At 40.1% G+C, this 27,728-nt stretch overlaps 1 protein-coding gene and 1 pseudogene across 8 annotated transcripts in view; both read left to right on the forward strand.

Moving 5' to 3' along the window:
* The window catches only part of SYTL5 (synaptotagmin like 5), a 212,506-nt gene extending 185,740 nt beyond the window's left edge, over window positions 1–26,766 (forward strand). For 7 of the 8 annotated variants that reach the window (XM_019747829.3, XM_088794825.1, XM_088794826.1 and 4 more), the window contains 8 exons: window positions 1,832–2,010; window positions 3,791–3,890; window positions 5,470–5,631; window positions 13,809–13,917; window positions 16,239–16,374; window positions 19,090–19,298; window positions 20,361–20,505; window positions 25,804–26,766. In XM_019747829.3, coding sequence (XP_019603388.3) covers window positions 1,832–2,010; window positions 3,791–3,890; window positions 5,470–5,631; window positions 13,809–13,917; window positions 16,239–16,374; window positions 19,090–19,298; window positions 20,361–20,503 — 1,038 coding nt within the window. In that variant the 3' untranslated portion in view covers window positions 20,504–20,505; window positions 25,804–26,766. The remainder of the gene's footprint in view (window positions 1–1,831; window positions 2,011–3,790; window positions 3,891–5,469; window positions 5,632–13,808; window positions 13,918–16,238; window positions 16,375–19,089; window positions 19,299–20,360; window positions 20,506–25,803) is intronic. The other variant, XM_088794824.1, reaches the window with a different exon arrangement.
* LOC141569574 (E3 ubiquitin-protein ligase COP1 pseudogene) lies at window positions 25,844–26,764 on the forward strand (annotated as a pseudogene).
* Window positions 26,767–27,728: the final 962 nt, after the last annotated feature.

Raw genomic sequence — 27,728 nt, forward strand, 5'->3', positions numbered from 1 at the left:
ATTTGAAAAGCACTGATCAAAGCCACCCGCTGTCATGACAATTCTGTTGTTTTATTTTAGGAATAGGAAAGACAAATTAGGTCACTCACTGACTCTCTTTAAGTTATAATTTCCAAGTACAGTCCTCCCTCAGTATCCATGGGATGCAGAACCCGCGGATACCGAGGGCCAACTATAATTATGACATCTTTGGTTGGCTCTTGCCCTTGACTTAAGCTTAGAAGAGATACTAGCCACATCACCCACATCTTGTTCTGTGATCAGGCTCTAGTCTGAGCAATTAGAGGAATGTAATGGCTTTTGTTTTACACACACACACACATACACACACACACACACACGAGGTCGGACAATTAAGTTTGCGAACTCATCCTAGAAAAAGTGCAACATACCTTATTATTGAATATCACCACAGTCACCTTCAAAGTACTCCCCTTTGGAAAGCTGTACACCAACACCAGCACCTAGTCCACCCTTCAGAACAATTTTGGAACTCTTTCTGGAATGGCCATCAGAGCTGTCGTCGTATTACCCTTGATGTCCTAACTATCATAAAAATGTCTTCCTTTCAAAATTTCCTTTATCTTCGGGTAAAGAAAGAAGTCACTGGGGGCCTGATCAGGTGAGTAGGGAGGGTGTTCAATACAGTTATTTGTTTACTGGCTAAAAACTCCCTCACAGACAGTGCCGTGTGAGCTGGTGCATTGTTGTGATGCAAGAGCCATGAATCGTTGACGAAAAGTTCAGGTCATCTAACTTTTTCACGCAGCCTTTTCAGCACTTCCAAATAGTAAACTTGGTTCACTGTTTGTCCAATTGGTACAAATTCATAATGAATAATTCCTCTAATATAAAAAAAGGTTGCAACATTGTTGCAACGAGTTAGGGAAATTAATTGTCAGACCTTGTATAAACTCTCTTTGCTCTCACCATCGTCTTTACTTCCCAGTTGTTCACAGACAGAACTTTTTGAACTACTGGGTCACTCATGAAAGCCTTCCAGGTGGTCTTTTGTGACAGTCCTGTTGCTAAGATACAGAGTTTATGCTTCTGGCACTAAAGGATAATTTTGTTATATTTAAAACTTGCTTCTTGTCATTAGTGACTCATCAGAAACTTCATTCATTCTGGTAGATTTGGACTTGTTTTACATTTTTATTTTAGTACTTGGTTTATTATTTTCTTGTTTAGTGTTCTATTTTGCGGGTTGCTATTTTACAGAGGTTTATGAAGCTGTGGTCTTACACTACCCAGGTGGCCACACAGTTGCTCAAGGGAATCACAGCAGCTAGGAGTGCCCTTGTTAAAGCTGCAGTTAGGGCTTTCAAGAGACTGATGGGATGCTCTCTGTGGGTGTCTGAGAAGTTTTTGGCTCCTGCTAGCACAGTATATGAGATGAGCTTTTCTTTGTTTTGACCAATGCATTCTAGACCTTGAAGTAGACTGACCTTGAGTCTACCAGTGAAAAAGGAGAAAGCTACAGGAACAGGGACAGGAGAGGGGTTTAGAAATGCCTCATTGACCTCTGTGCTCATTAGAAGAAGTGAATCAACGAAAGGTATTCACTATCCCAAAAGGGCAATGCTTTCCCCCTCAGCAAGTTTCCTGTATTCCTTAATAATGGTCCTAGATCTTGTTGTTCTTTCTCCATCTTGGATTTTATACAGCATAAGAAAAACAAGCAAAACAAGTGATCTTTGCTTTCTAACTTCTCCCTAGACTTCCCTGCTGATTATAAAGAACAGGAATTGTAATTGAATGAAGGGGGGTGGCTACTGTGAAGAGTTCATTAGAAAATGCTGGACACCTCTTTTCATCTTGTTTATTCCAGACCAGCCTTAATAGCATGATGAGCGTTTACAGTGAAACAGGAGACTATGGCAACGTGAAGGTCAGTGGTGAAATCCTTCTCCACATCAGCTACTGCTACAAAACTGGCGGGCTCTACATTTTTGTCAAGAATTGCAGAAATCTGGCCATAGGAGATGAAAAGAAACAGAGGACAGATGCGTAAGCACATAGTATATTCCTCAGATTATTTCACTCACTGAATTTTTTTTGTCCGTGTGTGTGTTTCTTTTTCAGAAGATTCTTAGCATTCCTCTTGATTCAGAGCCTTTTCTGAAGGCTGATTGTCACTTTCCTCCTATGCCACCCTTCTAAGTAGTCTCTGAAGTACATGTATAATGGTTGTGTGTGTGGTTACCTGATTTTTAAGAAGCTATTCCTCAACATGATTTAGGACTGACATATTTGTAGTTTAACAGAGTCAGTTCTTTGAGATACAACGCTGACACGATGGCACACCCCAGGATGATTAAGAGTTGATTTTTGTTCTGAGTAACACTCCAAAGAAAGTTGCCAAGCTGTTCGCCCAATTGAGCAACTCAAAATGGCAATTATGAAACTCTCAGGATTCCTGGGATCAGCCTGGGAGGGCAGGTGTGGATCATGGCACGTTGGAGGGGAGCTGGATATAAAGATGTATCAGGAGTTCCGAGGACCACTGGCAGGTTTGAAGACTCACTAGGAGGACTCACAGGACTCTACACGTAGCCATAATCAGCAAAGGGAAGAGGCATATGTGAGGAAGTTCTGAAGAATCCAGGCTTAAGCTTCCAGTGTTCCTCCAAGTGGAGTCACACAGGATGCACTTAATTCTTCTAACAACAGGCTATGATAGTACTTGTGAAATGTTGTCTGCCAGGAAAGCCATGTAGAGACTCAGCTGGTCACATACCAAAATTCCAGTCTCCCAGAAAGAAAGCAGATGTTTAGTACATGCTGTATTGTTTTTACAAATAGTTTAGTTGCGGTGACCCACTTATATCTGTTCTGGGAATGATGAGAATCCTCCTGAAATCCAAGATGCCAGCCAAGGACCAACTTTGTAAGTAGGCATTTCTAAGGCTAGCAGTCTCAGACCTGCTATGTGACCCCTTTTCATCATACTAGATGACCTAGGTTCAATGAACTCAGCAAAGAAAGGATTCTGAGTACAGATTGGTCCATATACTTCCTCAGCTAAATACCACAGGGCTTCAGGACCAATGTAATTATTTAGACTAGCATGGAAAGGGGTCATCTAAAGCCCCAGTAGATGTGCTTCAGGACTCTGGTAGCATTTTGTACATCTTATACGTTTCTGAGTCTGCCATGATGCCCCTGCTCCAAGAGGCTCCTGGGATAGTTCAGGGCAAGGTGTTGGTAGACTTGCTATTGTGACTTAGGTTTTTCTTTTCTATTTCTTCTTTTTCACCATTTTTCTTCATTCACCCCTTAGCATTGACTCCTCTCATCCAGAAGTCCTAACATCTGAATGGAAAGGAATATAACCCCATAATATTTTGTGAGACTATTGATCATAATAATAGATCATGTTTATTAAGTAGTATAATGTCATCTCTTTGTATGTATTAAGTGATTTAGTCCTCACAATGCCGTAAGCTAGATACTGTTATTATCCCAGTTTTATATATGAGGAAACTTAGGCACACAGAGGTTAAGTAAGTTCTTGAGTTCACCAAAACTAGTGAGGCATGGAGTGATTTAAACCCAGTTGGTTTGACTCCAGAGCCCACACTCTTTACCATTACACTTGACTGCCTCTCTCTTCTTGAAGGCCGAGAGTGATTTTTAAAGTGTTCTCTTATGTAGACTATATTCTCTGGTTCTCTCTCTTATATTTACTGGCCTATCCCCCTTACCTCTTTTGTTTACTGAAGTCCCTGAGAATTTCTTGCGAAGTAAATGTTTCCCAATATTTAATTTAGTCTTTTTTCACCAACAGTTATGTCAAGTCATACCTTCTTCCTGACAAGTCTAGAAACAATAAACGTAAGACGAAAATCAGAACAGGCACTAATCCAGAATTCAATGAAACACTAAAGGTAAATAAATAGTCTGTTATAGCAACTGAAATGATACTGTTCACAACCTCATTGGTTTAGAAGTAACTAACTACAGGGAATTTGCATGTCAAGGCTTATGTGTGTTTTAGAAAAGTAGAATTTGAATAAATTACTGTAATGCTCTTGGCTTTCCTAACAGTTTTTGGAAAAGGAAAAATGTAAACCACTCTTACTATGTTTATTTCTCTGCTGCTGCTGAAGTTACACCTTAAGTAGAGATGATCCAGCAAAATTACATCTGAAGTGGTACATCTTGTAAAAAAAATGCATTTTGCCCTTGGGAAAACTGTGATTTTTGTAGTTCCCCTTAAAGGAAGTTTGTTACTTTTGACACTGACTTTTCAGGTCACTTTGTACACTCATTGTTTTGCTAACACAGCAGGAATATGTGTGTTTCTTGTTAGGGTTTCAGAATTTGGCTAAATTTAGGCATGTGGTTAATGCACAGTGGAGATACCGGGTTAGAGAAATATCAGAGAAAGTGGCTTAGATAAGATAACCCAGACCCCAATCCTAGAACAATTACTTTTCCCCACGGGCTTCCATATAACAATCCCTTCTCACACCCTGGACCAGTCTGTCCTGGCAAAGATCTGGGGAGACTGAAATGCAGAAGTTATTGGAAATTGCAGGGACATTTATGGACTTTATGCCCGGAGTGATGGAGTCAGTCCACCATGGCAGGAAGTTTGTGAGTGGGGACATATGTCCGTGGGTCATGTGTGGAAGCAGGAGCCAGTATCAAGACAGATCAAAATGAGAATGAATGAATACAGACGGAGGGTGAATCCAGTGGCCATAGCAGGACAGCAAAGATGAGCCCACACAGAATAGATAAACAGTGACATGGCAAATTCAGGAAGCAGTAGCCAAGGTTAATTATGCCAGGACAGGTAAAAACAAATCTAAGATCCGGAATCCGTTAGTCTACAGCTTGTACCCTGCGGGAGCTGCACAGAACAAAAGGAAATTTGCGAGTGTGTGACATGGGGCCCTGGATGACGTTCCGCTGGAAAAGGAAAAGCTACCCGAGCAATATTTTCTTTTTGCTTAATCTACGTGTACATCTATTCACCCCTGCATTTAGGCTGGCTTTTATGAAGTTTGGTATTTGCAAGTGTCTCACTGCCAGTACACTTCTGAATTTGAGAGTTCTCATTATGAATAAAATAAGACAAAGAAGTTGGAGAATAGACAGAATAAATCTTGACCTTACAAAGTAGATGGTTAAAAAATAATTAGGCAAATGAAAAACAGGTAAAACTGGAAAGGGAATAAGCTTCATCCCCCTAACATTTTTTATCCACTGTCAAGTTTACCAACCCGCCAACCGTAAATAATTTGTTGATACATCTTTCAGTGCTAGGTCTAACACAAAATGAGTTCATAGAATAGAATCTCAGTTGTAGCAGAAATGAAAAATGAAGTGGTTTTTGGTGTTTTCTTTGTTCATATTGCTAGCATCTGATCTGAAGGATGACGGAAGTAAATGTCAGTCTGTCATAGAATTGGGCAGAACCCTCCATGTGGAATGTGATGTTGTCAATCTCATTTGTAGTATACCATCAGCCATACCCAACTGGAAACAAGGACTCTGCAGCTCTCAGTCTGGCATTATGATCGATTTGGACATAACAGCTTCCTTGGGGAGGTGGAGATTCCTTTCGACTCATGGAACTTTGAAAATCCAAGTGATGAGTGGTTTGTGCTTCAGCCCAAGGTAGGAAATGCTTCCAGATTTGTCATACAGTTATGCAGTGAGTCAAGTTATGAGCCATATTGATGTTACAGGCCTAAAGAATCTGAAGACTTCAAATTATCATGTGATAATCTGAAAGATTAGTGCAGCTCATGTTGGAATAATGTAATAAATGTAAATCTATTCTTTTGGAAATCTTTCTTCAGTACAGACTGTATAATGCAAACCGCATAATCAGATGTATTATTAATTTGACTTACTAAAAATGTATTCATCACTTGAAGGTTTCCATGGATAAACAAAAGGAATACATTACATGATCCTATTAGAAAGAGAAAGCATTCATTTTCACATAGGTGAAAACAAATGCATAGGGCAAGATCAGTCTCAAAATATTTTCTCCTCATTCTCCACGATTCAGACAAGCTGGAGTAGTCTTACTTTGGCTCACATGAGGACGTGACCAGCAGCTAAAGCATCTGGTTTCCTACATTCCTACCTTTGAGATTCATAATCTAGGTCTTGAGTAACAGTCAGAAAAAATCTCAAAGCTGGTTCTAGAAATCGACAATCTAGTATGTTCTAAACTAGAGCCAAGAGTACCTTGGATTCACTCGATGCAGCTGGATTCTGTCTTTCTACGTGTGCAGTGACTTTTTAAGTCAAGAGTGAGGTGAGTAAAGTTCACATTTCCATAACCAAACATTGTTCTTTATATAGAGAGGCAGAAACAAACAAACCATGATGGTAATGATAGTAGACTCAAATCAGACTTCCTGGGTTCAAAACTGGCAGCTTCACAACTGTCTGTGTGACCTTGGGCAAAGTCCTTAACTTCCTAGGCCTTGGTGTCTCGTTTGTGATACAATAATTGGACGTAGCTTATAGGAATGCTGTGAGGCTTGAATTTGATCCTGTGTAATGCTCACAGTATTGGGTCAGGCACATTGTAAGCTCTCAGTAAGTTTTATGTAATATTTATGTTACATTGCAGTCCTTTACTGCCATTGAGAGAAACCCCAGCTCATACTGGTCAGAAAAGTAAAGGAAATTATTGGCCAGTGATTATAAAGCATGACTTGATCCAGATGCTCAGATCTTATCAAGGCCCTGGAATCTCCTGGTCTCTTATCTCTGTATTAGCTTCATTTTCCAACGTCATACAGTATTGACCTCCCTCACTAGCTTCAGGTATGTTTCTCTTGGACACTATAGTAGCTGCAAGCCTCTCATCCTTGCAGTACACTGTCCAGGAGAGGAGAGAGTTCTTCTTCACCCAATAGTTCAACCGATGCCCTGGGCCTGGTTCTCCCAATTTAGGATGGGATTATTTGCCCATCTTGAGTTTATCACTGTGACTAGAGAGGTGAGCTACATTGGCTGGCTTAAGGCAATCAAGACATACTCTGATTCTGAAAGTGGTATTGCTCTCAAGGAAATCCAGGTACAGTAGTACTAAAAGAATGGTGAGTGGATGCTAGACAGGGAAAAACAAAGGTTGGATATCAACAATAATAAACATTTTTCATGATCAATAGCAGCATTGTTCACATGTAATGGATACAACAACCATTGTGAGCTAAGTATCATTATCCCCATTTTCTATGAGGAGACTGAGACTCAAGTTAAATACAGCTTTCTGGTGGAGTTTTATAACTGTTGACCTCAAACATGGTATAAGTAACTCATGGGAAATCTTTGGAAGGTATAATTGGGCTGTGGGTAAAATTGACAATAAAATATAATTAAAATCCTTAAACATAAAATAACTACAAGCCTTTGACTAACGTAAGTGTGATACAGATACAAAGTACAATAGGAACAACAAATAAGTTCTCAATACAATAACATTCCCCTAACATTAATTATGAGAAATATTTGGTCATTACAGCACTATATCTCTTGGAATTGAATGAAAAGTCTCACCATAAAGGGTAGCATTTAATATGACTTAACCATCTCCCTTCTTTTTGTGCATAATGGGTGAGCATCACGGAATCATAGTTAGATGGAGGACAACTAACATGTATCTTAGTACATGAGATGAACTTGTCTGTCATAAATTTAATATAAAAGCACACTGGGGCTCTTTGGAGGGTTTCCAGTCAGTTTCCTGGAAATGGTTGAAGGATTTGTGCTGGCATGGTACCTAAGCTCTCCCAGGCCTCTCCCAGGCATCCTGTGTGCTTAGGGTCCAACACCATTCCAAAGTAATCACCTTCACCTTGCCATCGAGTGGTTCCACTGTCATAAGGGAGAAGCATGTCTCTGAGCCTGCTCAAGGTTCTGGTTGTGTTTAATGTCTGTAGAACTCAGTTGGTCCTCTGCCAGATGACCTTGGATTCCTTTCACCACGTCTGTTGCCTCCAGCAGCCTCCACCTGAGACTCTCTTTAGAAGAGTGTCCTCAGGCTACTGTAGCTTTTCCCCACAAGGGCAGAGCCAGAAGTTCCTCGGAGCTTATGCACTCCTTGCCACAAGACACCCCTTAGCCAGCACCTGGCTAAGATGGGGGGGGAGGGGTTCTGAAAGCCCAGTTCCCTTACTAAGCGTGGGAAACACTCCCAGGCCTTATACTCCAGAGATGCCCAGCCAGGTCAGGCTGCACCCTTGCCCGGCTTCCTCCCCTCTCCTAACCTGTTATCCCCACTGGTCTATCCTGGGAGCATGTCCTCTAGTAAGTCACTTGCGTTAAGAATCCTCACCTCAGAGTCAGCTTCTGGGGAACCCAACACAAGTTAGTGTCTCTAATCCTTGTCATCTTTCTCTGCAAGCTTCCTGACATACACAGAGGAAAGGCTGCAGGCTCGGACTTCCTTAGCTACCATGCCTTCCAAAAATTGGGGGACCCATGCCAAAGCCTGCTCTGTACGCTGCCACCCACTTCATGAGTGATTTATCTGCAGGCTGAGCTGGGGTTGATTATCAGAAGTGTCACTTCATTCTCAGTCTCCTGCGTCAGTCATTTCAGTGCAGGAGTCACTTCATCAGCAGCAGCTATAGTATGAGCAGTTCCGGGGCCCTGATGTTTCTTAAAGATCAGCCAGCTGAGGAAGTGAAGTGTGAGCTACAGGGACCAATTTCCTTAATAATAGATGATCAGAATTAATAGTCCTCAAGCATTAAGAAATACTGATATCTTTCCGTAGTGGGAGTACTGGAAAGATCTGTTTCCTTAGTGCTTATTGACTGTATTACTGAAAGTGCCTCCACACCTCCCTTTGTTTTTGCTAGATCTTACAGCACTAGGCTGGTCAGGAAGCTGGGGCAGGCAGAGAAAGAACGCAAGATGCTAAATGTACTGTAAAGTAGTTTCACGGAACAACTTGCATGTTATTGCATAACATGGGATTGCTTAGTAGCTATAACTCATCTTTCTGAAAGGCATGTTCAGTATTTCGACCAGAAGGGTTTGTTAGTATGAATCGCCTTTCGTGCATTCCCTGAAAGGTGCTATTATAAAAACAAGGACCTTTGAAAATCAACAGCAAGCTTAAATGTTTTTCCAAGGAAAACTTCTCTGTTCTGCCTTCCGGCAGAGAGTAAATGGAAGTGCCTGTGGAATTATTCCCTAGCTAAAAGGCTCTTTCTTTATTGGGCACTTCTGGCTGACTTTTGTATGTAAATTATTATCCCGTCTTAGACCTGTAAATGTACTGGGAACTCTGCTTCCGACTGTAATGGGAAGTACATCTCTCTGTCTCTCTTCAAAAAGCAGAAGCTAATGGGTGTTGCCTGATTATGCCATACTCTGCTCCATCAGATACCCTCACCGGTTCTCTACTGCTTTGGGGTATGGTTTGAATAAATCCTAACCCTCACCCTGGCACTCGGTGCTCCCCGGTATGGCCCAGCCTTCTGTAGCAGAAGCAGATGTCGGTGCTCTTCCCATGTCCCCATTTTCATGCATATGTTGCTGCCCTTCACTTTCATTCCCACAAGCCAGCACCTGCCAGTCGTGGTAGGAGAGATAGCCTCCGGCTGCTGGAGTGGGGTTGGTCTGTGGGCATGGAAAGCCAGAATCACCTGGGTATTTAAGTCTCCTGGGGGTTGAGGCCAGAAAGAGCAAAAACACTCTCATTCCCTTGCCTCTGACAGGGCCAGCTGTGAGCTGTGATCTCTCTTGTCTCCAGAGCTACCCTGTGGCACTGAGCAAAAGTTACTCTCCTTGAAACTGCCTGGTATCACAACCTTGTGAAGTCGCTGTTCACTTTGTGTTCCACTTCCCCACTTCCCATCCTAATAAAACACTATAACATAAATTCATATCTTAGTGTCTTCTGGGGAACCCAGAGTAGACACCTAGTTTCCATCTTCCTTGCTACTACCTCCCTGTACACACACCTCTAACCATACCTGGCTTCCTACCACTTACATGCATTCATCACAGTCCCCACTGTATTTTGCTCAGACTGCTTTCTTAACTCAGACTAACCATCTTCCCACTCTATTTCATCTGGTATCTCTCCCATTCTTTAAGGACCAGACAAGGGCGACCTCTTTATTCCAATCTGGATTACTCTCTCTTCCTACAGTAGTTTCTTTGTACCTGAATTAGAGCAAGTGTCACTCTTTGTGTGACATTGAACGTGTGTAGTAGAAAACCAGAAGACTCCCAGAAATCAGGACCAATAGTCAATCAGTTAATAGAGAAAGTCACAGAAATCACACGCATGTACATACCTCAGTGCATTTCTTAAACATTTATTTTAACTCAAAACAAATAAATGTGCATTCATTTTCAAGTCTTCTAATATAGGGACAGTTCATTTTTACTGAGTATGATTTCAATGATTAAAATCCTATATCTTCCTGACATAAATTCTACCCATAATGTGTTATCAACAGTTTCTAGTTTGAGTTTCTCTAAAGAGAAACAAGAATTTAAGAATAATTTCAATGTAAACCAAGTATAAAATCTTTCTAAATATTCATGATTTTTCCTGATTTTTGTATAGCTTCAAGCCCAAATATAAACCAATAGCAAATTTACTTTCAAATCTTTGGTTCCTCTAAAGTATTCAACTTAATTTTTGTAGTAACAGCTGTCTTTTTATACTCTTCAGTTTATGTGTATTAAATTATACAGTTAGAACCACAAAGATGCCTGGCATAAAGAACTTAGGAGACTAATGCAGCTGACTCTTGAGGAACATGCAGTTCAACTGACGGGAGCGGACATGCTCGGTGTTTGTAGTGAGGCTCCTGTTCTTCATTGGGAATGGAAAGAATTAATCTGATGAATCAGTTAAAGAAGAGCAGGTTAATAGAGCTTCTACTGCATATATGTCTGCTGGATAAACTGAGACCTCATTGAAAGCAGAGTTTATGTCTGTCCCCACAGCAATTGTTAAAATGCCTTAAAAGCATTACTACAAGAAGCCATTCCAAATGTGTTGAATTAAATTGGATTGACTTGAATTCTGCTACTTTTTCTGAGCAGGAGTTGGTTGAATAATGTAACCTGGTGGTCTGCAAGGAGAGGATGCTGCCTTGGAATTTCCTTGCGAGAATACCCCAAATACCCCAAGACAAGAGATATGTGCAGGGTGCGAGATGACTCCCTCCTTTGACTTTCCTTTGTATGTGACCATGATGCTACAAAACTTCATGTTTGTTGTTTTCTACTTTCACAAGATTTGAGGACTGTATTTATATAAAGTCACCAGTATATTTTAATTTAAGCTAAAACCAATGGAATATTAATAAATCCCAATGCATATTTTGATCCCTATTAATACACTGTATATTAGTATGTTGTAACACCTGCACATATCACTTTTTCCTACCAACATATTTTCCTACCCAAAGATTTCATCCCAAAGCAAATAGAGCCTGCACCAGTTGTATAAAAAACTACCCTAAACTTGAGTGACTTTAAACAATAATTTATTACTATCACTCATCATTCTGTAGGGTAATGGGGCTCAGCTATGTGGTTCTCATCTAAGGTCTTTCATGTTGTTTCAGCCAAATGGTAGAGTGAGGCTGAAGTCCTCTGAAGGTTTGACTGGGCTGGTTGTTCAAGTTGGCTGTCGCACACTTGATGTTGGCTGCCAGCTGGGAACTCAGGCCTGCCAATTGCAGCACCTACATGTGCCTTGGGCCTCATATCATGGGTTCCCAGAGGAAGCGTCCCAAGAATATCCATTCCAGGAGAGAAAGTAGAAGTTGTGAATCTTAAGGCCTGGGCCCAGAAACTGGCACATTGTCACTGTGGCCATATTCTCCCAGTCAAAGCAATCACAGAGCTCACTCTGATGCAAAGAGAGAGGACAAACACCATACCTCCCATTGGCTACAGTGTCAAAAAAGTATTGACCTCTTTAATCTGCCATAATGTCCATTATAATTTTCCATATATGACGTTCACGTAAAATTTACTGAAACTTCAAAGAAGAAAAGTCCTTTTACTAGTTACTTGATCTAAAATAATCAGATTAAATATTAGATGGACAATCTTATTTTACCATCTAATCACATTTTTGCCCATGGTAACATGGTTGAATTACAGAAAATACTTAAAATGATTTTTCCATTCTTACTAATAAGTTTTACCACCACCAAGAAGAAAGAAAATCAAGCAAGGATTCCGTTTCTTTGTAATGGTGTCGGTCGTTTTTGCTGAGGCTTGTACAGCTTCTGACTTTGCTGTGAGTTTTTAGGTTTCTGAATTCTGTCAGTCTGCTTTCTCTCAGAGCAGTTCTCAACACTTGATTCAGTGCTCAAGAGTCAGATCCTTAAGGAAAAAACCCTGAGAAAGTATATTACTTTCTTTACCCTGTTTATGAAAAATTAAAGTTTAGTTAAGTCAATGGCAACTGGGAGACCTACAGAACAGAAGCTCTGGGTTCACATTTAATTTTTTTAGTTTAAACTTGATTTTTGAGATGATTGTAGATACACATGAAGTTATAATAAATAGTAGCCATTACCCAATTTCCCTCAGTGATAACATCTTGCAAAGCTATAGTGCAATATGACAGTGAAGATAGTGACCTTGATATAACCTACCAATTTTATTCAGATTTCCTCAGTTTTCATTTGTGTGTGTTTGTATATTTAGTTCTGTGCAATTTTATCACATGTGGAACTTTGTGTATCCACCACCACAGCCAAGTATAGAGCAGTTATATCACTACAAAGATCCCTCATGTTCTTTTATAACCACTCCCACTTCCCTCCTGCCTTTCCCATCCCTGACTCGTAGCAACCACTAGTCCATTCTCCATATCTATTATTTTGTCATTTTAACAATGTCGTGTAAATGGAATAGTATAGTATATATCCTTTTGAGACTGACTTTTTTTTTTTTTACTCAGCATAATTCTCTTAAGATTCATCCAAGCTGTTGCATGTATCAATAGTCATTCCCTTTTGTTGCTGAGTAGTAGTCCATGCTATGGCTATACCACAGTTTATTTAACCATTCACCTGTTGAAGGACATCTAGGTTGTGTTAGTTTTTTACTATCACAAATAAACATGATATGAATATTTCTGTACAGGTTTTTATGTGGACATAAACTTTCATTTCTCTAGGATAAATGCCCAAGGGTACAATTGCTAGATTGTATGCCAGTTGTATGTTTAGTCTTACAAGAAACTGCAAACTGTTTTCCAGAATGGCTGTACCATTTTGTATTACTGCCAGCAATGTTTGAAGGAGCCAGTTTTTCCACGTTGAATTTTAATGATGTGAAAATTACCAATATAATTTTTTAATAATTGGTGACTGGCAACCCAATGTGAATCAAGCATTATTGTCTACTTTCCCCCTCTTGGTCATTCAGGAAAATCTTAAGACATCACGGACAGACAGGAAGAAGTATCTTATGAGGCTGTTTGCAGTGGCATCTGTATTCTTGCCTCATTCCCCAAACTGTGTGTGTGTTTGGTGATAGTACAGTCCTTACTGCATCAGAGGCACTCAGTATCTATTTACTGACCATATGTGCTATATATCTCCCATCAAATTACTTTGATTCTAATGTTAAATGTTATATGCAAATGCTTTCATAGAGTTCTCCAGCCTCTCTCTTCTCATACCTAAGACATCTCTTAAACCAATAAGTGCTATCATAGTTGAATGGAAATGGGTTGTCACATTTAAGCCAAGTAAATATTGTACAAACATGGGCTACAAAATAATAAAACAAGCGTTCTCACTTTTTCTTTTTACCTGTCTCCCCTTGGCTAGGTGGAATTTTCTGCTGACATTGGCCTTCAATACAAAGGAGAGCTGACAGTTGTTTTACGTTACATTCCCCCAGAGGAGAACCTGATGCTTCCACTAGGACAACTTCAAGGTAGAGTAAAAACCAATGACTTTGATCAAGGATATTCTGTTTCTAGAAGCTAGGGAATGGGGGTCAGGAATTGGTTGGACTATGTTACTTTCGCATTACACAGATTAAATCAGTCTAAAGGATTAGGTATCATTGTCTTTTGAGGAGAGTGCGGAAGTATATACGGTGGTACCTTGGTTTTTGAACATGTCCGTTGACGAACATTTTGGGTTATGAACACTGTAAACCCGGAAGTAAATGCTTCGGTTTTCGAACACGACTCAGAAGTCGAACATGTCACACGGCTTCCGCTGAGTGCAAGACCCTGAGGCCTAGCTGTCGGCTGTTTTCGAACGTTTCAGAACTCGTGGATTACGTTAGAAAACCGAGGTACCACTGTACTATATATGTGGGATTATTACAAGGAAAGGACGAAGTTCATACTTAGAAACTGGCTTAAATGGTGAGATTTGTTTCCTGGAAGTCCCGGAGATACAAGATCTTCCCCAGGGTGGAGTGGTGTATAGAGGGACACTCTATGGAGAGGGGAGGTGTAGATAGCTGCCTTATGGATTTATGACATTCATAGCTACACAGGGAGTTTTGAGGAAAAAGATGACCTAGAATACAGAATGTAAAGGAAAAATCAGAGGGAGTCAACTTTTCAATCCCTCTTGCCCTTCTCCTTCCATCAACTCCTAAAGGCTGTCTTCTCTGTCCTTCCATTCACGATCACCCTCTTCAGTGTGACCCTGTGCAAGTAACATTCTCTCTCTTGGCCTCGGTTTCTTCACTTCATAGGGATATTGTAAGGATTAAATAGGTTCATTCATGTAAAGTGTTTAAAACTGTACTAGATAATGGTAGTGGTAGTTTTTATTCATGTTTCAGCACATTTTGTCATAATAAAAGTGTAATGTGGGAAGAGATTTCTCTCACTCAAAAATGTAATTGTGCCTGGGCTATCATCTTTGGAGCTGGCCCTGCATGGAGTTGACAATTTAGAAGACTAACACATCAAAGAATGGAGTTACGGAATTTGCTCTTTTGGAGGCTTGATGCTTGTGTGTGGCTTTCATTGTAGCTATTTCCCAGTGAGAGCAGGAATGTGGCCCAGGAAGCTCTCAGGATCTTCCTTTATACCTTGTGAAAAGATATACCTTGTAGGGGAGTATTTAAATTTTAAAAATTATGTGGTCATTTTTTTCCAATAAACACACATGAAAGACCTACCTGGAAGGAATCTAATACGGTAAAAAACATTTAAATCAGTACATGGAAAGACATACAGTAATGTGAAGACCTGATTCAATTAGCAAATGAAATTAATCTTCACAATCTATGAAGTGATCCCCCTGATAAGTCCAGTGCCCATCTGGCACCCCACATAATCTTTACAACATTATTGATTATATTCCCCATACTGTGTTTCACATCCCCGTGGCTGTATTGTGACTACCTGTTTGTACCTTCTAATCCCTTCACCTCCCCCATCCCCACCCCCCTCCCATCTAGCAACCATCAGTTCTTTTTTCCTGTATCTCTGAGTCTATTTCTGTTTTGTTTGCTTATTTATTCTGTTCTTTAGATTCCATATATAAGTGAGATAATATGGCATTTGCCTTTCTCAGTCTGGCTTATTTCACTTAGCATAATATACTCTAGGTCCGTCCATGTCGTTGCAAATGGTAAGATTTCATCTTTTTTTATAGATTGTGTAGATGCCTGACCAATGCGCTGTGCACCTGAAGTTGAAGTAGAATAGTATTGAATGTCAACTGTAATTAAGTGTGTGTGTGTGTGTGTGTGTGTGTGTGTGTGTGTGTGTATGTAGACAGAGACAGGATGTGGAGTACAGCATAGGGAATACAGTCAATGGTATTGTAACAGCTGTATATGATGTCAGAGGGGTAGTAGACTTGGGGGGTTATCACTTTGTGAGGGGTGTAAATATCTAATCATTATGTTGTTTTGCAAACCTGGATCTAATATAAAAAATAAAACTTAAAAACTGATTAAACGGGATCAAATATATGGTGATGGAAGGAGAACTGACTCTGGGTGGTGAGAACACAATGTGATGTATAGATGATGTAATACAGAATTGTACACCTGAAATCTATGTAACTTTACTAGCCATTATCACCCCCAATAAACTTTAATTTAAAAAAAAGAAAATTAAATAAATCTTTGTAGATTTTCTTTGTAAATTTTGAAATGGAACCTTTGATTAATCTCTCATCTCTCCTCTTCCCTCCTTTTCCACCACCTCCCTTTTCTTTTCCTCTCTCTCTCTCTCTCTTTCTTCCTCTTTTCCTTTTTCATTTTGATGGCTTATGCAGGAAAGAAGACCGTTAAAAGGGGAAAGAAGAAGGAGTCACCTATAATTTCTGGAGGAGTACTAGAAGTGTTCATCAAAGAGGCAAAGAATCTGACTGCTGTGAAGTCAGGAGGCTCTTCCGATAGCTTTGTGAAGGGGTAACTTTTAGTTCATTTTAGATGACACTTAATGGGAGATGAAAGAATCTGCGATCCATGAGACAGGGGTGGCAATGAGGTTTCTATGCTCTTCCTATTTGACATGTACTAGGAAAGAGCTACCCTTGACTGCTGGCTCTTCCATCTAAAATAACATGAGTATAGAGGGAACTGCTTATTCTAGCCCTCAGCACTTCCAGCGTATTTCAGGATTTCCCATCACTCTCACCTTCAAGATGGGCAAATTTTCCTGTGCAATTCATTTCTTAAAGGAGGAGAAAGTATGATTTTTCTATGTGTAATGTACTTTTATTGGTGCTGACAGTATGCTACAACAAAAATATTGGATCCTTGGTGATGTGCTCTCTTGAGGGAAATAGTAAAAAAGTGGAGATGTCAGAGCATCCTCCCTGGAGAGTGCTTTGGGGAAGGTCTGGAACTCCCTGCTGGGAATTTGTGCCCACTTTGTTTCTTAAGGGAATACAGCCCTTGAAATGGACCTTCTTGCCCGTTCTAGACAACCCAACAACAAATATCTCTTGATTTCTATTTGAGATGTTTCTCCTATAATTAGAGGAACTAGAACAAGAAGGATATTTTTCATTGATTCAAGCAAATACATAAATGCACATGTACCAAGTACTAAGTGCTGCAGTTTTGAAACTAAGACGTGGTCCTTGCTCTCATGGAATGCCATAGAACACATGAAGCCAAACAAATTCCCATGAGGTTAACTCTTTGTGTCAGATGACAGTATTGTCCCTCTCCTCAATCCTTCTTTGAAAAGTGTAATTTCCCCTACAAGGAAATGAGTCAAGCCTTTACCCGCAGACATTGTTTGATAAGGCGAATAATAAAGAGAAGCAGATGTCTGGGGCTTCCCCACTGGTGAGTGTGTGTACCTGAATCCCGGTCCATCTGTCCTTCACGCTTTCTCACAGTAGTGAGATGCTTTATTTGGATCCTGCCATCGCAGTTTGCCTCACCAGCCCCACCATCCAGTCCAGGCCTCTTCCTGCTCACTGTCTGGTGAGATGAGGGGATGGCTCCTTGCCTATGGCTTCACTGTGGCCTTACAGAGGTGACTTAACATTTTCTGAAATAGTTTTCACTTTATTATGTTGAAAATTCATAAAGCAGCAATTATGAAGGACAGTATCTTTGTTCTATAACTTTTTAAATGGCCAGTAGCTTTCTAGTAAATTGTTTCCCTAGTGACACTTCTGCACTGAGCTGATTTTAAAGGGACCTCAGATTTTTTGAAGAGCACGAGAGCAAGAATAGACCCTCCTATAAAGTTTAATATTATAAAATGTATCAGTTAATATTAGCTCTGTCTGTGAGCCCGCATAGCAGTGGCTTAAAGAAAACAAAAGTTTGTGTGTTTTTTTCTCTTGCATGTAAACAAAAACTAAAGGTAAGGTATCTAGGGCAGGTATGGAAGCATCATGATGATCCGGGATCCAGGTTTCTTCATCTTGTTATGGTGTCCACTTCATGGGCCAAGATAGCTGTTCGAATTTTCAGCTATCCCATCCAAATCCATCTGGTAATATACTTCCCAGAAGTTTCATACAAAACTACTTCTTATATCCTATTGACCAGAACTTAGTCACATAACTATACTAGCTGCAAGGGGGGCTGGGGAAGGTAGTCTTTATTCTGGAAAATCTTGTTTCTAACTTTTTAAAAAAATGAGGATTTTTTTTAGAGAAGAATAAGGAGAAAATGAATATTGGGAGATAAGTAGTCTCTGCTTGATACATGAAATGAAATCTCAAGTGTTTTAATGTATCTTCTTTATTGTAAGGTCATTTGTTTTGCGGCATTTTTCACGTTTGGTTTGATGTAATAATTCCATACCCATATGTCTTCTTCCCTAAAGCCTGCTCCCTGATTCATCGGGTACCTAGAGCCTCAATCTCTACATGGTCAAAAATTGTTTTGACCATAGGAGACAAGTCCTGCCATACAGGCATTTTATTTGAGAAGAGATTCCAGGAAGCACCAGTGACAGTAGAGAAAAGGAGACAGGGAAAGGAGGGAAGCTGATAAAAATATGTTAATAGGCAGGTGACTACGGTGGGCAATTGGGGCTCAGTTCTACTGGGGAAGCAACAAAGAACTCTGTGGAATGTACCTTAGTATTGTCCCTTTAAGGGACAGGAAGCTATGGGACTCATCCATCAATTTCCAAAACTCGTTGGTTGAGGGTTGTTCCTAGGGACATTAAATCCCTAGTGATCCCAAGATTCCTTGCGCATAAGGTGAGTCAACTCACATCGCACCTGAGAAAATCCTTACCTGGGGAAGCCAAGAAACAGGTACTTGAGGTAGGAAACTGGCAGCATGCCAGGAACAGCTCATCCTGGCTTCAAGCCAACCTGGAGGTGGGCCAAAGATGATAGGAAGCAGGACATTAAATACATTAAATAATATCTACCGCAGGAGATATTTTCATTTCAAGATGAGGGAAGGACTAAAATAGGATTAGAAAAGAGAGTATAGATAGCTTACTGTTGCCCTACTTAAAAGAAATAATAAAACATCCCACGAAGTAAATCCATATTTAAGCATATAAGAACCTGGGAGAGAAAATCCAATACATATATCACACACACACACCAGGAATTATGGGAAATTGAAATGACTACTCAAGAATGTCATTTTCAGTCCACTGCCTCTCTGATGACTTGATTGCACTTTCTCCTGCAGCTACCTGCTCCCTGATGATAGCAAAGCCACCAAGCACAAAACTCTGGTAATAAAAAAGAGCGTTAACCCTCAGTGGAATCATACTTTCACGTTCAGTGGCCTGCATCCCCAGGATTTAAAGAATGTTTGCCTAGAACTTACCGTCTGGGACAAAGAGGCCTTTTCCAGCAACATCTTTCTGGGAGGAGTTCGTTTGAATTCTGGAAGCGGTGAGGGACTTGGGGACTCTGCAATGGTCTGTGACTGGGCATGGGGCAGGGGAGTGGTTCCTGCAAGTGTGATATGTAGTAGGTGTCAGCATAACTGACTCCTGAAATTTCCACAGATGCTCCATGCCTTTAGCTGAGGACTTACTCATTTTTTCAAAATAAAAATACTACTGCATAACTTTGTATCCCTCAGCTAAACGTTTGGGATGTATAATGTTTATATTCATTCTTTTCACAAAATATCATTTACACTTTAAGTGAATTCCAACTGCTTTCTTGGGACGTACTTCAGGTTTTGCTCAGGAGAGGATCACCAAGACGACACAGGCTTCTAGGGGAGAGGAGGACTTCCAGGACCAACTTGACTTCATCCTCTTCTCATTTCTGTCCAACATTTGCAGCCATTACTCACACTAGTTGAATTGAAAAGGAATAATTTTTTTCTGTAAAAAGTAGCATCGAATGTTGTTCAAACAGGTTATGGAAACAGACCACTGGTGCCAGAAGACAACTATAACAGAGAGAATGGGGAGGGAGGGGAATTATAGTGATGGAGCACATGCAACCCCCCAACAGTTTAGTCCAGACATAGGTGGTCTGTCTGCATTGTACCATGGTCAACATTTCTGTTGAGAAGGACCCCATCCCTATGATTCTCTACTTATTTATAGATTAAGGAGAGCCAAGAATGTATGTACCACTGAAGTGAAAACTCCCGAGGTCAGAGAAATGGCCTTGTCACAAAGGAACAGCCTCAGAGCCCAGTTCAGCCCATTCCTTTGTCATGTTAGCTCAGTCCAAATAAGCCAGCTGTCTGCTAAACTACCAAAGTGGGGAAGAAATGAACCTGTAGAGCCATCCTGATTATTTCTCATCATCTAGGCAGAAGAGAATAGTTAGGCTGCAAAAGATGTATTCCATTCTAACACCACTCACTGGATGTGAGAACAAACCAGTGAAGGGCTCTCTGGTCAGAAGGTCCCCTCAGAGGTCGATAGGTGTCTTCCAGAAGACCAAAGCATTTCATCTGTGAAGTACAATGCTCCCTTTTCCCTTCTTTAGGTATGAGTCATGGGAAGAACGTGGATTGGATGGACTCTCAGGGGGAAGAGCTACACCTTTGGCAGAAGATGGCCGACAATCCTGGGACTCCTGTAGAGGGTATACTCATGCTCCGTTCCAGCATGGGGAAGCGTCAGCTCTGAAGGTACCGTTCTCCAAAATGAGGCCTCCCAGAACTGTCTGGCTGCCATTTCCTACCAGTAGCATGCTTGGGACCTGGGTTTCCTCTTCCCTGCCATTCCTCACCTGAGGGCAGTGAGACATAAGGGGAGAGATACCAGGGTGATTAACATTTGGGGTCTTGCTGAGTGTCTACAAAAGCACGTATCTCTACATGTTCATGGGCCAGGGCCTTCTTGATTGGATGATAAAAAGTGTACCAAACTGTCCTGTTAACAAGCAAATTGTGCAATGATTCATAGGTTTTATACCATAAGGGAAATGGTACAAACTTATTTGACAGTACAATTGAGATTAGGAGTCCCCAAAGTTTTTCTAGTTATGAGTTAATTTAGTTTTCCTCAAATGGTTTGAGGGAAAAGGGGGGCACTCAGAATGTAGATCCCTTGAAGAGTAAGAAAGGGTACTGGCTACCCTTTCCTCACCCTGGGAATCCCCGTGATCTAAAGAAGTCATTGTAGGGATGCTTGCTGGGGCAAGGAGGTGGCCCTGTTATTGTAGCAATCTTGTGGCTTACCTAGGTAAGTTTTCAAGATGAACTGAAAAGTTTTTCTTTGGTGACTGTATAATTTATCATCTAAATCAGCCCATTTTTCAGAGTGAGAAGAGTTAACTCATTACACCAGAACAATAGATGTAAACCAGGATTGACCTGGAATATTGGGATGTAGGGTCACCCTAGTTACGACCTAGCTATTAGAGAGGTCCGTTATAAACATGTATTTTATAAAATGTTCTAAGTCATGAACTAAAAGGGAATAAGATATAACATACATTTTGAGCCCTACTTGTGTCGTGTCTACTGATACTCCATTGGTCAAAGGAAGACACATGGCCAAGCCCAAAATCAAGAGGCAGAGAAATACTCTCTGCTCACAGTGAAGCCATGGCAAGAGTGAGGATGCAAGAAGGGATGAAGAATCATGGCCAATAGTTCAATCTGCCATACCTTCTGTCACCTGGTCTTTCAGATGCTTTAGCTCCTGAACTTAGATGCAAAGATAGTTAAAGCTGAAAGCAGCCTCCAGACTTAGTTCCTCATTTTGTAAATTCCAAATCTGAACCCACTGAGCTGAAATGACTTGCCCAAGATCATATAGAAGTTGTGACTGTTTCTGGACTTCAATCCAGGGTGTGACTCCGAGGCCAGTGTTCTTTCCACTGCAGTCCTTGGAGTGATCAGGGTGGACGGGGGGACATAGATGAAGGGAGACGGAGTAAAGTCTGATTATTTGAGTATGAACATACCTGACCTGCTCTTCTTTTGGAGTCATCTTATAGCCCCTCAACTCATTTTTGTTTTATTTGAATTCATATAAAATCCTTAAAAGGATAGAAACTGAATTTCCGTAGTAGGAAAGCTAGAATCATCTTTGGGCTTCTTCTAGCTTATTATTTCGTATTCTAAATTTCTCCTTGAATTTGGAATACATTGTTAAGAATATATTTAGCATTATTCTTAGTAAGAGAATAAGCAACCCATTTTCAATATTATTTTTTAAAAATAGGCTATCTAATTCTAGAAAATGGAAGTTACTGGTCTAAGTGTAGCTTCCTACTTATGGCACATTTTTTAGAAACTCACACCCACATTCCTATGCTGCCCTTCTTAAAAACAGAACACAAAATATGTAAGATCATCACTACTTCCTATATTGTAGAAATAAATTGTCTTCAGACTTGATGTGACTCATTCTGTGTTTTTAGGTCAGAGGGGTGATGGTGAAGTCTGGAGACATCTCTAAAATAGACAAAATGAAGTGGATTTATTCACTAATAATAAAAGTGGCAAAGTAATAAATTCCAAATTTTATAACGAACTCAAAACGAGCATGAACTTTATGTGTTCAGACCTTTGCCACATTTAGAGCAATTCTCTGTATCATGGTTTCATAAAATCCTACATTTAACTGGGTATTTCCATTTTGCAAAACCCAGCGATGTAGTCCATCAGAAACCTATTGGTGTTGCTCTCAGAAATAAAAGGTAAATTGATCTTTAGGTCACTCTTTTTTACTAAAGATGACATAGAAGTACAAAGAATTTTTTAAATATAGGTAATGCATGTGAATGTCGCAAAATTCAAGTACTTCAAAGTTGTGAAAAGTAAGTCTTCCTTCCTCCCCTTCCATATCACAATATATTGACAACCTCATTCTTTTTTATGGCTACAGGGTATTACATTGTAGGTATATAACAAATTTAACCAGTCCTATCAAATGCCACATTAAATATGGTTAAGTAAGCTATGTTTGGTGGCTTTTATAAGCAGTCTTTTTTTTAATAAGCAGTGAAATTCAATACACACACACACACACACACACACACACAGAGGGTGCCAAAAAACTGTACACACATTTTAAGAAAGGAAAAAACTGTATTAAAATTGTAATAATATATACCATTAACAAAAGATGAATACAAGTCACATTTGACTTCTGCAATTACAAGAGGTGCTCAGGGGCAGCCGGATGGCTCAGTTGGTTAGAGTGCAAGCTCTGAACAATAGGGTTGCTGGTTCGATTCCCACATGGGCCAGTGAGCTGCACCCTCCACAACTAAATTGATGGACAACGACTTGGAGCTGATGGGCCGTGGAGAAACACACTGTTCCCCAATATTTCCGAGTAAAAATTTAAAAAAAAAAAAAAAAAAGCAAAACAAAAAGGTGCTCAAAGCGGTTACAATGGGTGTAATTTTAATGCAGATTTTTTTCTTTCTTAAAATGTGTGTACATTTTTTGGGCACCCTCTGTATATAATGCAGCTATTTCACTTTGGGGTATTCATCCTAAAGATAGATACATATGTAAGAAATGAGTACATACAAGGGTTATTATTGCAGAAGATTGGAAACAACCCAAAAGCCCATCAATAGAGGCCATCAGTAATATCATATATGCTTAATTTTTCTGTCATTAGTTGCTCCCTCTCCTTCTCTGTTAAACATTGGTAAGTGTTTAACATTGGATTCTTGTTTTGTTTGTTTTGTTTTGAGATTTAATGAATATATTTATGAATGTATGATTAATTTCATTGCTTTCACAATTTTTATAACTTTTTTTAATTAGTTTCAGGTACACAAAGCTTAATGTAATAGTTAGACATTTATCATTTATATCCCTCATTGGATTCTTGAGTACTTGTTCTTTCTTCTCATTTTCTACATACTCTCGGGTATTATTATGTACTGTGCTCTTGTTGTTTTATGACCATTTATATGCTTATCACTTCAACTCACATCTCCGACCGAGACCCTTCCTCCCAGCCCCAGACCCACATCCAACTGCCTATTGGACATCTCCAGCAGGATAGCTCATGTTTTCAACGTATTCAAACTGATCTCTTCATTCCTCCATCTGCCTTGCACCCATGTGTTTCTACTCTAGTACATCCTGACTCAGTACCTGGTACTGTCATCCACTTGGTTATACTAACTAGGTACTGGGTAGTGATCTTTGATTTATACCTCTCCCTTACCCTGAGGCAAAATTAATCAGGAAACCATATTGATTCTACCTCCTAGATATCTCAAAAGCCTGTCCAATTCTTGCCATTTCTATGCCACCACCCTAGTCCAACCTACCATCAACGCTTTCTACAAGTATTACAAGTCTCCTAGCTGCCATGTATGCAGCTATTCTTGCCCTCCCTCAATCCATTCTCCATACGATGGCCAGATTTTTCCAACATGTTATTTTTAAATGTTAAAGCATACAGAAAACTTGAAATGATTTTTACAATAAATACCCTTATCCCCACCACCTAAATTCAGCTTCTACCATTAGCTATATTTACTTATCATTATCTGTCCATCCCCAGAGTGATCTTTTTTTAAAAAAATGCAAATCTGATCATGCTTTAAAACCCTCCATGGCTTTTCATTGCCCTGACAATAAAATACAAATTCTTCCTCACAGCCTGTCAGACCCTGCATAAGACGGTTGCTGCCTCCTCTCCGGCTTGCCCCAGGTCATGCCTCCCCTCCCCTTCCCTTCCCTTCAGTCACACAGTGCATTTTTCTGCTTCTCAATTGTGCCAAGCTCCGTCCCATCTCATGACCTTTGCAAAGAATCTTCTTGCTTCTCCACCTCACCAGCCTCATCTCTGTTAATCATCCAGGTCTTAAATGTTACCTGCTCCAGGAAACCTCCCCTCATGACCCTCTGCCTGACTAGGTCACCACAGCCTGCCTCTATTTCCCCTTTACTGCACACATCACTATTATAAGAAATTATTGATGTAATGAGTCTTTTAATGCCTGTGTCTGGTCCCTCCCTGCCATATCCCTAGAATGTAAGATTGATAAGGGCAGAGGCAATATTTATATTTTTTCACTGCTATATTGTACTTAATTCAGAGTAGGTAACTAAAAAATATTGGCACTTATAAATAGCTAGAGATACCAAATATTTTGTAAAATGCATTAAAGTGTAGGTAGAAAAAGGAAAAATAAAAATATTGGCAAAATAAGTGAAAATGAAAACACGTAACATCATAGAATATTAGACCAGTTGGCATCTTTAGAGAGACCACTATTTCTAACTTCCAATTAACAGCTGAGTAAATTGGGGCCTACACACATCAAGAAAAATCTCTGAATATGATGACTCATTGGTCCTTTGAAAGCAAGCTTTCACAACTACTGTAGTTACAACCCTGGACAGTTCATCCCATCCTGTCTCAGCACAGATAAAAGCACCAAGTGTGCCCTCTGCCCAGAATATCAGTTTCTCAGAAGAAGAGACCATGGCCTTGCCAGAAGCACCCTGCCCCTTGTTTGGAGGTATCAGTGCTCCATTTTCCATCAGTTGAATCAGACAAGTTGTAAAGGGACATGGGCGAGCTTAAAAACCTGATATTATCCATTTACTTTGTAAATAGTGGCTTCAGGACAAATGGGATTCAGTTTATCAGCTCTCATTTCACTGATGTTGTTATTATCACTGAAATCATAAGGATGTAGGTTTTCCAGGTCACAAAAACAATGATGTTTTTGGTGTGTGGCTCAATAAACTTTCATTTTTTAAAATTTATTTTTATTCAAAAGAATTTGCTTCCTTCTCACAAAAGTTAGATAACCACACCACCAACAGCAGCAAAGTCCATAGAGTTACACTAATGGTGGAGAGTCCGCTGGGTATCCCCAATGTCCCAAAGGAGGAAAAAAGGTAGAAGAAAAAAATACTCAAAACAAATCCAAAATCCATGATGACCTTGGGGAGACACATGACATGACAGTTTCTGTCTTCTCTCATTGTCAGCTGCAGATGTATGTCAGCAGGATCAAGTACAATTTAACTGCGTAAACCCTCATACCAACTCCAGCACCTTAATTGTACCCTGACTGTTGACAGCAATCAGCACATTGGATTCCCCATCTGTCAGTGCCGTCCAGCACACAGCACTAACAAATTCATTTGTATCGAATTTGACCAGGATTGTGACTATTTTGTGATTGCTGGGGTTACAAAGAAGATGAAAGTCTATGAATATGGCACAGTCATTTAGGATACGGTGAATATTCATTACCCTGAAAATGAAATGACCAGCACTTCCAAAATTGGCTGTATCAGTTGGAGTAGTTATCATAAGAACCTATTAGCCAGCAATGACTATGAAGGCCCTATCATCTTATGGGATGGATTCACAGGACAGAGGTCAAAGGTCTATCAGGAGCATGAGAAGAGGTATTGGAGTGTTGATTTTAATTTGATGGATCCTAAACGCTTGACTTCAGGTTCTCATGATGCAAAAGTGAAGCTGTGGTCTACCAACCTAGACATCTCAGTGGCAAGCATTGAGGCGAAGGCTAACGAGTGTTGTGTTAAATTCAGCGCCTCTTCTAGATACCATTTGGCTTTCAGCTGTGCAGATCACTGAGTCCACTACTATGATCTTCGTAACAGTAAACAGCCAGTCACGTATTCAAATGACACCGAAAAGCAGTTTCTTATGAGTGATAAGGAAATTGTCTCCACCTCAACAGACAGCCAGCTAACGCTGTGGAATGTAGGGAAACCATACTGTCTACGTTCCTTCAAGGATCATCTCAATGAAAAAAACTTTGTAGCCCTCGCTTCCAATGGAGGTTACATAGCTTGTGGAAGTGAGAACAACTCTCTTTACCTGTGCTATAAAGGACTTTCTAAGACTTTGCTAACTTTTCAGTTTGATACAGTCAAAAGTGTTCTGGACAAAGAGCAAAAAGAAAACAATGAATGATATTTTGATGGGACTTCATATTCTTGGCTTCCTTTTCCTTAAACTTACACAGATACATGACCGGTGATCATTAAATACTTAGATAACTAGTGGATGACAGCCCACCTGATTCACAGTGATATTAGTCTCATCATCACCTACTACCCTAGAGAGAGAGAGACTGTGGTTTATATTTGGCGGGGGACAAGAAAGCAATGGAAGAAATAAGGACAAACCCTACTTTTAGAAGCAAAATGGATCGAAATATGAGGTGTGATCAAAAAATACGGTGAATGGTGAATGTTTAAGTTTTAAAAAATTTATTACAGTGAAAGATGCATTGCCATTAATGCCCCTCAAAATACTCCCCCTCACTTTGAACATACCCCATCGTTCTTGCCACTTTCTAAAACAGTTCTGAAAGTCCTCTTTTGTGAGTATCTTTAGTTGCACTGTCGTGGCTGACTCAATGTCCTGAATCATTTTGACTTTGGGGAAGAGCCAGAAGTCTCACAGTATCAGATCTGGTGAATAAGGTAGATGAGGACACACTATAATGTTTTTATTTGACAAAAAGTATCATATACCAGAAACGATGTGTGACATGGAGCATTGTCATGATAGAGGATGATTTATGGCACACTTTGAAACACTTCTTCTCTCAACCATAGCTCACACCCAACTGACTGCACTGAACAAGTTGAAACTTGTCACACACTGTCACTAAGGTTCAACATGCCGCTTCCCGTGTTGAAGATCCCTGCCTTTCCATTAGATGGCACTCAGCAGCAGCATTCATCGTATTTTGTGATCAAGGTTCACATCACTTCTGGTACGGCAATTTCTGTCAAAAACACTGCACTGTGTCCTCATTCACCTTATTCACCAGGTCTGGCACCGTGCAGCTTCTGGCTCTTCCCCAAAGTCAAAATGACCATGAAAGGTAAACATTTTGAATCGATTCAGGACATCAAGGCAGCCACAA

The sequence above is a fragment of the Rhinolophus sinicus genome, chromosome 18, assembly GCF_057876585.1.
Source record: "Rhinolophus sinicus isolate RSI-liver-muscle chromosome 18, RSI-T2T, whole genome shotgun sequence".
Classification (NCBI taxonomy): Eukaryota; Metazoa; Chordata; class Mammalia; order Chiroptera; family Rhinolophidae; genus Rhinolophus; species Rhinolophus sinicus.